General features: G+C 48.0%; 1 protein-coding gene across 1 annotated transcript; it reads right to left on the bottom strand.

Annotated features, from left to right (window-relative positions):
• Window positions 1-5,442: 5,442 nt before the first annotated feature.
• LOC133386485 (zinc finger protein with KRAB and SCAN domains 8-like) lies at window positions 5,443-11,906 on the bottom strand. The gene is made up of 5 exons (XM_061630142.1): window positions 11,820-11,906; window positions 8,742-9,096; window positions 8,373-8,454; window positions 6,665-6,747; window positions 5,443-6,411 (listed from the first exon to the last, which is right to left on the bottom strand). The coding sequence occupies exons 1-5, from the start codon at window positions 11,822-11,824 to the stop codon at window positions 5,443-5,445; spliced, it is 1,494 nt and encodes a 497-aa protein (XP_061486126.1). The 5' UTR covers window positions 11,825-11,906.
• Between the last annotated feature and the right edge of the window lie 1,656 nt (window positions 11,907-13,562).

The raw sequence follows: 13,562 nt of genomic DNA, 5'->3' as shown, positions 1-13,562 counted from the left end.
GAGTTCCGGTTTACCACTATAAATGCCAACCAGCATTGGAAACGGTGGGCTGGAATCCAAACCTGATTCACCCAAAGAGGTACTGGGCAGAATTATCCCTGTCATGGACCCACCGGCCCCTCGAGGCGCGGAGACCATGCTTCAGACCCAATTCCCACCCTTAGGGCAATTGTTCTGGAACCCAAATACCAAATTCCCCTTGCCAAGGCTATGCAAACTAACACCAACCCTGCAAGGTAGAAAGTAGGCTGCCACCACCCCTTCATTGGTTCAACTCAGAGCTAGGGGAACTCTGAGCCCAGAAAATAGGTAAATCAAGGTCCTATAAGTCAAGAGCCAAACTTACACTCCTTGTCAAGAAACCTCTGGTAAAACCCCACAAATTAGAATTAGGCTTAACTCCTTTTCCTTTTGGTAGTTGCGAAGCTGAAAGGTCAAGGTGCTGAATTCAGAACCACCCTTACCCTCAATGAACACACCAGGTTAAATAGAAGTAGCTTTATTCAAAAACTATAAGCGCACATTAAAATATAGCAGCAAAACAATTCCTCAAACCCACACACCCAACCAGGGGTTTAGGTAGACATAAGAGAGTTCATTCACACAACAAGAAAACTAATAACCTACCTAACCTATCTACTGACTTAGGAGGTAGTTGGTTGTAATCTCATCTCTCCTCAGAGAGAATAGCATCAGATACAGAGCAATGGAACCCTACTTAGGTAGCCACCAGCAAGATGGATAGCCATAGGCATCATCCAGGGAAACCTTCCAGAGGGAACAAAGGCTATGGCTCCCTAGCCCTATACTTAAGGGAAAAGAAACCCAAAGGTCCAGGATTAATTAACCAATGAGGAGCTTACTGATGTAATCCCTTCTGATGCTTCTTCACTTTTTCGCGCCTTGTAGGCCCCCCTCCCAATTGTGTTCTTAACCTTCTCAGGCCTGCATGGCCTTGAGTGCCAGGCTCTCACTGATTAGCGCAGATAACCAGGTATTTCTATTCAGTCCTCCCTAACTGCCTTCAGCTGGAAACGAAACTTAACATTTTTGCCTTTCCCCAGGCCTGTTTTCTAACAAGATGTAACTCCCAGAGTTCTTTGCACTGAGCCATGATATTAACAATCATTGTAACATTTCATAAAAATATACAAGTTCATGACAATCCCCATGCGGAAATTTTCCTTTCTACAAAGCAGCCGCAGGGCACTCCAGGGGGGTGGCAGGGAATGAATGAGAGGCGGCGACTTCATGAAAGGGGTTTGTGTTTGACACTGAGAAGACTCATTGTGGCAAATGGAGGTCAGTCGGCCAATGAGGAGACTATTCTCAGTGGTAAACACAATCCACTGACATGAAAAATGTCTCCCAGGGATCTGGGGCCTAAACAGCTCCTTCGACTGCTACGGAAACCAGACAGTGAGTGATAGCTTCGAATTCTCACATGGTTTGCCCTTCTGGCCTCCTCCACAGTCAGTGCCATGGGCAAAAGGCTCAGTATCCACTTGGCCACTGTTACTACTGACTTAGATGGTCTGGCCCAGCACAGAAATCGTAGATTTTGCGATTTCTTAACCAAATCCCTCTTGAGTAAGGCCGTTTGTCCTGCTAGCAGGGGTGAGGATCTGGAGCTGGCCAACGAGCCCGGTCTTTATCACAACACAACACCAAGGGCCAAGTTTGACAAGTGTTCTGGTGGACATAGCTTGGCTGAAATGGCCTCGCAGGCCACATGGTGGGCTTAATTAAGCCCTCAGGCCAGAGGTTCCCCACTCCTGTGCTAGAAGATCAGAGCTGTTTTATGGGACTCCAGTTCATTGATCAATATACACCCATTCCCTTCTGCTCGGGAGGGTGGGGAGACATTTCAGTACAGGATGAATGTGAAAGAGGCACGTGCATTTTGCCCATCTAGTCAGCAAGGGACAATTGTCCAGTGGACAGGCAGGAAAGGGAGAGAACTACTCGCAGGAGCAGCAGTGATGAGCTGAGATACCATGAGATTCACAAGACCCAAATTAATGTTAACATATGTCAATGTCATGTTTATATTGTTCGTTCATTACTGTATGAACAAACCCACAATTAAAGAGAACAAAGGATTTAGTTCTTCAGATAAACTATGTAAACTTCTGGGAGCCTGCTGTTTACCCCGGCCGACATTATGGGCCCTATCCAGAGCAAGGAAGTTATTGTTTTGCCCTAATAGACTAGCCTACACTCTTCCCTGTGCCTTACTGCTTTTCATCTGGCCTGGAACAGAATTATTCCAGCCCCCTCTTCAATGTTGGCAGGGCCACAGAAAGCACAGCTATCTTGGTCAGGCTGACACATCGGAAGGGCTATGCCGAGCGGACCCGCATTGCTGGGGTTTACCCTTATGAGGACTTTCTGCAATACAGAGGTCGGTACAGTGTGGCTCTGCTCCTCCTCCAGGAAACCATCGCCTTCGACCTACATGTAGCTCCTATGAACCTTTCCCCAAAGGAATCCTGGGATAGCTGCAAAGTGATGGGGCTGCAAATGGTGCAATCCGGTATTCCGGGAAACTGAGTGGGAGATTGTTGGTGGGAGAGAAATGAGGAAAGTTGCTACCAAAATGCGTTGCATGCTTCCAGACCACTTCGCACAGAGTTGTTATGCCTTACCATACTTCAAATTTAATGTGAACACTCATTTGGGGGCCCTGTAACCCTGCAGCATTGTTGCAGGCAGCCAATGGACCTTGACCTGGCTTTGGACCCCAACTACTATGCAAATAGGGGAATGCGTGTTTGGGTGTATATGTACACATGGAAAACCCCGGATGAAGACCAGCTGATGCACGAACTGCAGAGGTCATCTGTGCTGAATAGAAGTGTCCAATCCCTGAAGACACACCTTCCAACAGTTTTACACAATAGCGGTAGCTCCCTGCAAAGATTTCTGGTCATTGTAGTGGAAAGTTGCCTCTTTTTGGGGGGACAATGTCTTCTTTGGCAATGTTTCGAACAATCTTTCCTCTCCTACTGTAGTTTTATCCTTGCTAGCTCTCCTTTGAACCATGGAACAACAACCCTGCCTGGTAGGCCTATGCCCATAGAAATGAGTTTGTGCATGGGTGGTCATAAGGCTGACGGTAATGTATTCGTGTGAATGCAGATATCAAACATGTACAATGGGAGGAGAATGCACAGGTTATCTGGTCACATTTTGATATGGGATGCAAGGCGCATGAAAAGGAACGCGGGTTGCTCATGTGACAAAACAGAAGAAGAAAACTGTCATTCAGCCTTTTGTTAATCTAATGCATTGGCCTGGTGAGTTAATGGGTGGTGAATGGGCTTGGGAGATCCTATTGTTATTGAAACTCTTATGTAGCCCACCCCCCCTTCCAGCGGCCAAGGACCTGCTGTCTATGACTATAGTGGGGTGGGTCTTGTAGGTATCACCAGAATGGTCATCCGTGGAAGACTTTTCGCATGACAGGAGGAACGGTCCAGGAAGTCTGTAAGAAGACTCTTCGCAGTGGCTAAGACATGTTCCTTTCATGGCTCCATTGTTTCTATGGCTATCGCAACAACGGACATCCCTGGGAGACCTCCATTCGCCACAATGAGATCCAATGAGCAAGAACAGTCAAGGAAGCATGCCATCCATGGCAATCACAACAACAGAGAAGAGTCTTTCTCTGACAGCCTGTTTCGTGTTCCGCTGCGCTGCAAACCCCCACCCCCCAAAGGTTGCAGGGGGAGCCCTCAAGCATGCCCAGGTGGTGCAGCGAAAGGGTACTGTTTCATGGCCGGGTGGGGGCTTTCAACAAGCACAGGGTGGGGAATGTTTGCCTGTAATGCAGGGACGTGGGTTTTGCCTGGATGAAACTAACAGCGGAAAATAGAAGAATAGTGTCCACAGAGTTTACCTGCAGAAGACAAGGAAACACCACCCCTTCAGTTAACATTTTAATATGGGGGCACGGCTAGGAAAAAAACAAATGCAGTTAACACCAAAAAACCCCACAAAAAACCAGAGCGGGGACGGACGTATATGAACCGTCCAGATCAATCCCGCTGCAAAAAGAAGCATTTATAATGTCGATCCTGGGCCCCATGTAAACAGGGGTTTTGCTAAAGATTCTACCTTCCCTGCAAATTAGTCAGACAGAGACTGTAAGCTTTAAAATAAGAAATAACTACTTTATTCACTGAGAGGGGAATGGGTCCCCTTGGGGGGGGGTTGTGACATCCTTCCCTGGTTCTCCCTGTCAGGTTCCCACCTGCTTGTGGCTACTGCCTTTCACTAGGCACCACCAGGGACACCACCAGTCCGGACTGTCCTTTATATGGTTTCTCACTCCACTCTAGCACAGATCTCACTAGATCCCACTGCTAGGCAGCACCACCAGTCACGTTCTATAACCAATACTCCCAGAGACTTTGCCTGAGTCTCTCTCTAGCTGGTTACTTTTGTGACTGCGTGCTTATGCTGTTCCCAACCCCCTTGTATCTTTATATATAAAAAGCATACAACTCTGGGTTGCTCTGGATACTTGAATTGTTATTATTCCTCCCTTCACCGCTGCCACCATTAGATACTGTTTCTGTTCAGCCTTGGTAATTACCTTGCCCTCCCTTCTGGTATGTATATCCCCCAGCCAAGGATCAGGCCTTTGGTAAACCAAAGTAGTATTTATTTACTAATAACAGGAAATAACAAGATTACTTAAGGAATGTTTCACAAGCGTATGGTTTCATCTATTCCTGTTTTGTACTTGACTTATTATTAATCAGAACTCCAACTCCCTCTTTCTCCACACTCCCAACATCCACCCCGATTCAACTGTCATTCTTCCATTTATACTCCCAGCCATTCAAACGCTCAGCCAATCATCCAGCATTCTACTGCTCATGTACTCCCCCCTCCTCTTTCACTCCACTTACCATATGTCTTCTATATAACCAGCACTTACCATATTTACACTATAAGCAGGAACATCACAGGGGTTGTCCCAGGAGGATCCTCTAGCTGCAGTGCTAGAAAATGTGCTTTCTTCCCTGGAGGAAGCGAGAGCATTCCAGGAACATCTGAGCAGCCCAGGCGGATGTGACTGGAGGACTAGAGTCTGCTGTACATACTTGATAGGAAAGAGTCCTATATCTAACTAACTAGCTAAGTTGGAGATGCAAACACTAAGCCTAGTGTTTGCCCTCATGCTTGGAGGAGAGGGAGAGACAAAGGGAATATGTCTGCTCTCCCTCTCAAGAGAACGAAGAAGCCAGAAGATGTGGTCAGCATCCTGAGAATATCAGTCTAGCAGGAAAGGAGAGTCAGCAGGAGATCAGACTATAGCCTAGCAATCAGGAGGTCTCCTCTCTAGCTACCCTCTTTAACCCCATGCAGCCTCAACCCACCAGTTCAAGTTGAACCACATATTCCGACACAAAAGTTTATTTATTTATTTATTTATTTAAAGTGGCAGCTGGTTGAGCCTGCTGCAGCTGGAGGTCTGGGAATTCTTTGATGGGAAGTGAGTTGGTATTTCCAGCTGAAGCTCTTTCCACATTCTAAGCACTTAAATGGTTTCTCCCCAGTGTGAATTCTTTGATGGGAAGTGAGTTGGTGTTTCCTGCTGAAGCTCTTTCCACATTCTAAGCACTTGTATGGTTTCTCCCCAGTGTGAATTCTTTGATGAGAAGTGAGTATGGTTTTCCTGCTGAAGCTCTTTCCACATTCTAAGCACTTGTATGGTTTCTCCCCAGTGTGAATTCTTTGATGGGAAGTCAGATTTCTCTTCTGACTGAAGCTCTTTCCACATTCTAAGCACTTGTATGGTTTCTCCCCAGAGTGAATTCTTTGATGGTAAGTGAGTTGATGTTTCCAGCAGAAGCTCTTTCCACATTCTAAGCATTTATATGGTTTCTCCCCAGTGTGAATTCTTTGATGGGAAGTCAGATTTCTCTTCTGACTGAAGCTCTTTCCACATTCTAAGCACTTGTATGGTTTCTCCCCAGAGTGAATTCTTTGATGGGAAGTGAGTTGGGATTTCCAACTGAAGCTCTTTCCACATTCTAAGCATTTATATGGTTTCTCCCCAGTGTGAATTCTTTGATGGGAAGTCAGATTTCTCTTCTGACTGAAGCTCTTTCCACATTCTAAGCGCTTGTATGGTTTCTCCCTGGTGTGAATTCTTTGATGAGAAGTGAGTTGGTGTTTCCAGCAGAAGCTCTTTCCACATTCTAAGCACTTGTATGGTTTCTCCCCAGTGTGAATTCTTTGGTGGGCAGTAAGTCTTTTCTTGGCCGTACCAAGACAGGACAGAGTCAAACAAATCTTCCCCATGACTTCGCTATGCAGAGCTCTCTGGTCAGGAGACAGCAAAGCCCACTCCTCTTCCGTGAACTGCACAGCCACATCCTCCCAAGACACTGGATCCTAAATGAAAAATAGTATATTTTGTCATCCTAGAAAGCATAAAGATTATCAGCTACCTACGTGCAAAAGTTAGTTAAGGTGAGGTGGCTGGTCATTGTTCTAAGGACAGAAACCTTCTTAACTGGCATTCACAGCTTTTGTTGAGGATGGCTTTGGGAGACGCAAAGAGGAGGAGGGAAATTCATTCAGACCCAGGGACAGAGAGGCACCCAGGCTGCCCCCAGCCTCTCCCCCTTCTCAGTCTTCCCCCTACCTGATCTGGGGCGATAGCAACCACTTCTCCTCCACCAGAAAGGGGAGATGCTTGTGTAGGTCTGGCTGACATCATCCCAGCACCTAGATGAAAGAAAATGGGCCCAAAAGCCTATAGTATACAGTACGCTATTCTCAGAGGTTAAACAATATAGGTATCACTGTGCAAGGGTCTTATCAGCTGAGTGAGTTTCAGGTATTGATTCACAATTTATGTTTCAGTTGGGTGATAAAATATCTCCTCATTTGAGCTCTTGGCCACAAATCAAAGTGCTGGTTCCCACATAAAAAACCACAAAATAACTAGGAGCATTTCTGAGCTGTGGAATAGGCTGGAGATAAGAGTAATGGAGTCAAATTCCATGGAGAGACCAAACAGAAACAAGCCCCATTCATCCTTAAGAACATAAGAAGAGCCTGCTGGATTAGGCCAGTGGCCCATCTAGTCCAGCATCCTGTTCTCACAGTGGCCAGCCAGGTGCCTTCTTTCACGTATAGAGCAACACAGCCACCAATACGTCCTTCCCTGTCCTTCCGATATAGTTTATATCCAGGGATAACTGTATCCCACTGGTTTTCTCCATTCCACCAGGTCCCCATTTGTCCCAAAATGTTCCCCAGTGCCTAACAAATCCAAACCCCTCCTCCCGACACCATCGTCTTATCCACGCATTGAGACTGCAAAGCTGTGCCTGCCTGGCTGGTCCTATACGTGGAACCGGTAGCATTTCAGAGAAAGCCACCTTGGAGGACCTGGCTTTCAGCATCCTACCTTAGCAACCTAAATTTTGCTTCCAGGACCTCACGGCTGCATTTCCCCATGTCGTTGGTGCCAATGTGCACCACAACCACCAACTCCTCCCCAGCGCTGTCTATTAAACTATCTAAACGATGGGTGAAATTCACAACCTTCGCACCAGGCAGGCAGATCACCTTGCGGTCTGCATGCCCATCACACACCCCACTGTCTATGTTCCTGATGATCGAATCACCCACTACAAGGATCCCTCCACCCCCAGAGATATATCCTCGGCACGAGAGGATAGCTGCTCATCCCCCAAGGAATGGGTCCCTTCTAAGGGATCGTTTCCCTCTTCCTCAGCTGGATGCTCTCCTTCCCCGAGACCATCGTTGTCCATGATAGCAGGAGAGCTATCATCGTTGGAGTGGGACACAGCTATAACGTCCCTGAAGGCCTCCTCCACACACCTCTCTGCCTCTCTCAGCTTTTCCAGGTCCGCCACCTTGGCCTCAAGGAAATGAAGTCGTTCCCGGAGAGCCAGGAGCTCATTGCACCGAGAGCACACCCACGACTTCTGTCCAACAGGCAGATAGTCGTACATGCTGCAGGCGGTGCAAAACACTGGAAAGCCCCCACACCCCTGCTGGCTTCTTACCTGCATAGTTTTGTTTAAGGTTTATTACGTCAATGGGTTGGAGACTGCGGTTTAGTTGAGGTCAGGGAACAGACGGGCAGAGTGGGGGGCCCTGGCCTCCTCGCCCTGCTGCCGAACTCGCTCTGCTGCCGAACTCGCTCTGCTGCTTAACTGGCCTTGACGCTTTGTCAGCTGGGGCTCCCTCTAGCTCGTGGAGCAGGCTCCCTCGCTAGGGTGCTCTGACTTTATATGTGTGGCTGGTTCCTCCCAGCTACTGCTGCCAGCCAGTGATGTGTTACTTGAGGCTGATGGCTCAACTGACTCAATCCTTACCCAGCTCCCTCTGCCTGGTGTCCCATGGAGTCCTCTCTTCCTCGAGGAAATCATTTCTTATTTCTGCATAGACAGACTTTTCCTGAAACAGCATAATCAGAACTTAAGTCATATAACAGGGAGCAGGATGAGGACTGACAGACAAAAAACCACAGGAGCATTTGATATAGAAAAGGAAGGATAGGCAGAACATCCTTAGCGATACTTGGTATTGGGGTAGCCAACGTGGTGCCCTTCAGATGGAAATGGTTCCAATCCACATCAGCCCCAACCAATACCATGAACGGTCAATGATTATAGGACATTTACTTCAACAACATCTGGAAGGCGCCATGTTGGCTGTCCCTGCTCTGGATGAAGCCCTCTCACCTCCTGCTCTTCCTGCTTCTCATCCTCTGCCCGGCTCAGGAGGAAACCTTCGGCCAGGGCCGCCGCCTGGGAACTGGTCTCTGCTCCACACTCCCTCACCCAGCTCTCCATCTCTGGGGGCAGGACAGCCAGGAACTGCTCCAGGATCACCAGGTCCAGGATCCGGTTCTTTGTGTGTTGCTCCGGCTTCAGCCACTCATGGCAAAGAAGGTGGAGTCGGCTGCAAGCCTCCCGGGGCCCCTCAGCCTCCTGGTAGCGGAAACACCAGAACTGCTGGCGCTGGACATCTGAGCCGAGGGAGTTCTCCCCCAAGATCTTCTGCATATTTTTCCTGGAGAATTTCTCCGCACAGATGCTGGGTAAGAATAGTCGAACGTGAGGATTATTGTTTCTACCATATAACCTTTGATAAAAACCCAGTGATGGGGCCTATGTCTTACTTTGAAGATGGGCCCCTGGATGGCTGACAGATCTCTGATAGCAGCTCCAATGGGGCCCAGAGACCACCGTCATCCTCATTTTCCCCTTATTCTTATTTACAAACAAGCTAAAGGAGAGAACCTTTCAGGGCACAGGCTGTAGCTCGGTGGTAGAGCAGCTGGTTTGTACCCAGAAGGTCCCACTTTGAATCTCCAGGTAGGGCTGGGGAAGACTCCCTGCCTGTAATCCTGGAGAGACTCTGCCAGTTAGTGCGGACAATACTGAGCTAGATGGAACAATTGTCTAATTTAATATAAGATCCTACACTCCCGAACTTACCTCTGAACTTTTTCAAGCCTCTCCTGGAATACAGAATTTTGGTTTAATTGTGGATTAAATATGTTATTACTTTGATCCATTGATAGATTTGCTTATCTTTTGAACTGTCCCCTTTCAGAGTGAAACGTGAGCTAAAATGTTGCTTATTAAATTAAATTGGAACACTGCAGTTCCTGGAGTTTATGACCTGGTTGTGATAAGGAAATGGAAAGATCTTTGGGTGTAATGTGGTGGAAGAATGCAAAGAATCTACATTTGTGGGATTGTCATCCTAAATTAAGGAAGGACTAACTTTATCTTCACCCCAGCCGGCATTGAGTGATGGGATATGGATGTGGGTGGGGCCTGCCCCTGTCCTGTAGGCATTTGTATTGCTCTCTTCACTTATTTACCCTTTTAATAAAACAAGGTTGTTCACTTTCAGTTGGGGTCTTCCGAGTTTGATCCCTTTGATGAAAAGAGTGCCAGTGTTTAGTAGCACTTTCTATTCACTCTTCAAATGTCCCTTCTGCACCCAGGGGCTATCATCAGACAGTGTGTGAGTGATGGCAGCATTCATAGGCTTACTTTCAGTCCCCCCTTAATTCAAAGTGGTGTCCTAGCCTTGCAGAGAGCTGGGGGGGGGGGGAGAAGCTCCTCTCTCTGATTTGGATCAGCTGAACAAGCCTCCTGTGTGCCCTTACCTGTGGCCTTGGGACAACCCTTCAACCAAATGTGCAAAGGCGGAGGGGAATCACAACATTTCAGAGGGGCAGCCCATGCAGTGCTTTGGGGGAAACAGTAGGTACTTCCCCTCAAGTGAGAATGAAAGTGACTTTGCACAGAGGTGCTTTTGCTCTCAGAGATACATCTCCCCCTCCCCAGAATTCCCTTTCTGTCTAGGAATCAAATTGAGATCATTTAACACACTAAGTCTGGTATACTGCTTCTATATAAGGAAGCTCCACTTTCCACCCAGAAGTACTCCCGTCACAGACGCCACTCACCTACAATATGATCCCCAGTGACAAGATTTCACTCATTGTACCAAGGCCTTTTTTCTTCTGTTTCATTTGCTTTGTCCACCGGTTATTACACAGACTTGGTGGATGTTGTGATGGGGGATCCTGAAGGTTCAAGCTAAACACGGGCCACCTCCATATGGAGTGAGGGTCTCCCTTGCTATTGCTCCAGCCTCTTCTGTCCCTTCAGCGGCTGCGGATGCAAACTGGGGCATCTCCCCCCACACACACTCAGGGCTTTCCCAGGCCCCGGAAATCCCTTCCTGTCCAGGATTCTTGTACACTGCTTCTGTATATGGAAGCTCCACTTCCCACCCAAAACTACTTCTGTCACTCACACCACCCATACACCATATGATCCCTGCCCTCAATATTTCACTCATTGTACCAAGTCCTTCTCTATCTTTTTTCTTCCATTTTATTTGCTTTGTCCACCTGTTATTATGCAGACTCCTCAGCCAGAGAAAAGCACACCGTCTCTCCATCCAGCTGCAGTCTACCACCATTACATGCACTTCTCACTAAAAGTAGGATTGGTTTTTAAGAGGAGGGGAAAAGGAAGTTCTGCTCCCGGATGGTGGCTGTTGTGATGGGGGATCCTGACAGGGTCAGCTGAACACGGGCCACCTCCTGACGGGGTGAGGGTCTCCCTTGCTATTGCTCCAGCCCTTTCACTCCCTTCACCAGCTGGGACTGCAATCTGTGGCATCTCCCCCCCTTCAGGAGCCTCCCAGCTCCCCCCTCCGCCCCCTCCCCTGCAGCCCTGAGACTCCCATTCACCCAGATGCCCAACGGAGAGCGGGGGACTACCAGACCCCAGAAGGGGCCACTGACGCTTCCGCCATTGAGAGTGGGGGTGGAGAAGAGCTGGACAGGAAGCGAGGCTCTTGCAGCTGGAAGGTCTCTCAAAGTGGGAGCCCAGGAGGAAAGAGGCACTGCAGAGAACAGAGGAAGATGGGGAGCTCCAGCCCTGTACGGAGTCAGAGCACTGGAGTCCATCTAGCCCAGTACTGGCTGCACTGACTGGCAGCAGCTTTCCAGGGTTTCGACATGCAAGGACTCTGTGTAGACAGGAGGAAGGGAGGATGCAAGAACCCTCGACCCTGTGCATTCACTGGTAAGTGGGACCGTCTTGCTGGCATCAACAGGAAAGACTCATCCTGGTTGCTAGGGAAAACAAAGAGCCAACTGTGTAGAGTATAAGGATTAGGAAACACATACAGAAGCAGGAAAAGTGGACTAAAAGGGAGGGCAAAACACCAGCTCTTTCGGACCCCAGGGATTCCTATTGCCTGGGGTCTGATGTAGCGCCACCTACCTCATCTGGGCTTATTATCCCTCTGAATGGACTGCTGTCTACTGTGTTCTCTCTGAACACGGATCCTCCAGTTATGCCCAACTGCTTTAAACTGTCAGATCGTTTGAAATGTAAGTTCCACAGCTGTTGCGAGCTGGAACAAGTCTGTCCTTCATTTTCTGGTAGGCCAAACAGCCGACTGACATGAGAGATGGAGGGCAGTTTATGATTGGGCCACGCAACAATCCATCTCAAAATAGAGGCTGCCTTTTACTGGTCTCACACAAAACGATTTTTCTTGCTATTCAAGTTTCACGTTTCTTCCCAATATGAATTCCTTGATGGGCAGTGAGGAATAGTTTCCACCTGAAGCTTTTCCGGCATCCTAAGCACTACTTTACCCCAGCCTGGCAGCCACTGAGCAAGTGAGGCGTTCCCACTGAAGAGAGCTTACACACTGCAAGCCTTCTGTACAGCCCAAACTGTCCACTCAAGGGGGACGGCAGCTGGTAGGGCAGGGCAGCTGGGTCGGGGAAGGGGTGTCCGTAAGGGCTGCCCCCCGGGGGGGGGGTTCCTTGCAACTTGAGCGGCCATTCACAGTCTGCCAGCACCAGCCCTGGAAATGTTGCCCTTGCTTTCTTTTAAACAGAGCATGAAAACAGACAGTCTTTCATCTCTTCATTTAGACCTATCAAGATGTGGTGTACTGTCAGCCCTTAAAGTGGTCTACAATAATAATTATTATTATTATTAATTAAATTTATATACCGCCCCATAGCCGAAGCTCTCTGGGCGGTTCACAACAGATAAAAACATCTGATATACAATTAAAACCTCATATTAAACAATTTAACATAAATTAATGATAGCAAAGATTAAAAACATAATTAAACACATACAGATGCATATTAAACACTAAAATGTTAAGATGCTAGAAATGCCTGGGAGAAGAGGAAGGTTTTTACCTGGTGCCGAAAGAATAACAATGTTGGTGCCAGGCGAACCTCATCAGGAAGACCATTCCATAGTTCGGGGGCCACCACTGAGAATGCAGCATAAAATAAGGAAACATCCATAAAACATTCAAACCAAGTAATTATCCCAGAAGCTGGACAGCCCCCTGTCGGGGAGGCTTTAAAGTGGATTCGTGCATTGAGCAAGGGACTGAATTTGCCTTAACGGCCCTTTCCAACTCTACTATTCTGGGTTTCTATGATTCTAAGTTGGATAAGCTGAGCAGCAATGGTTTCAGCTGCAGAGGTCAGCAGGGACTGCAGGCTGGTTGGACCAAATATTGGGTGAAAGGCTTTGTTGGATCGATGGTTTCATCTGCAGGGAAGCACCCTGCATATCCCATTCCAGAATCCCTGCAGCCTTTCCCCATGCCTCCTCCTTCTCTGTGCGTCCTCTTCGCTCAGATATTAATTCCGTGTTAGAAGGCACACAAAGCACCCAGCATGCAAAGGTGTTTTGGGCTGCAAATGATTTTGTATAGCTTTTAAATGTTTTTATGTTGCTGTACACTGCCCCGATGTTTTGCGAGAGGGCAGCAGCATTTAAATACGTTTATAAATAAATAAAAGACTTTTGCAACTTGGGGCAGCAATCCATGCTCCTCAGTTTTAGAGGGCTTCAGGTCCCAGACCCAGACCCACATCCCCTTCTGGTCGGACTGCAACTCCAAGGCTGGCCTCCCTCCCCCAAGGGACTTTGCCTCTTGTTTCATCCCTGCATTCATAGCCCCTTTTTGGGGAGGGGTCCCGT

The sequence above is a fragment of the Rhineura floridana genome, chromosome 6, assembly GCF_030035675.1.
Source record: "Rhineura floridana isolate rRhiFlo1 chromosome 6, rRhiFlo1.hap2, whole genome shotgun sequence".
In the NCBI taxonomy this organism is placed as follows: Eukaryota; Metazoa; Chordata; class Lepidosauria; order Squamata; family Rhineuridae; genus Rhineura; species Rhineura floridana.
This window is presented reverse-complemented; position numbering and strand designations above follow the sequence as displayed.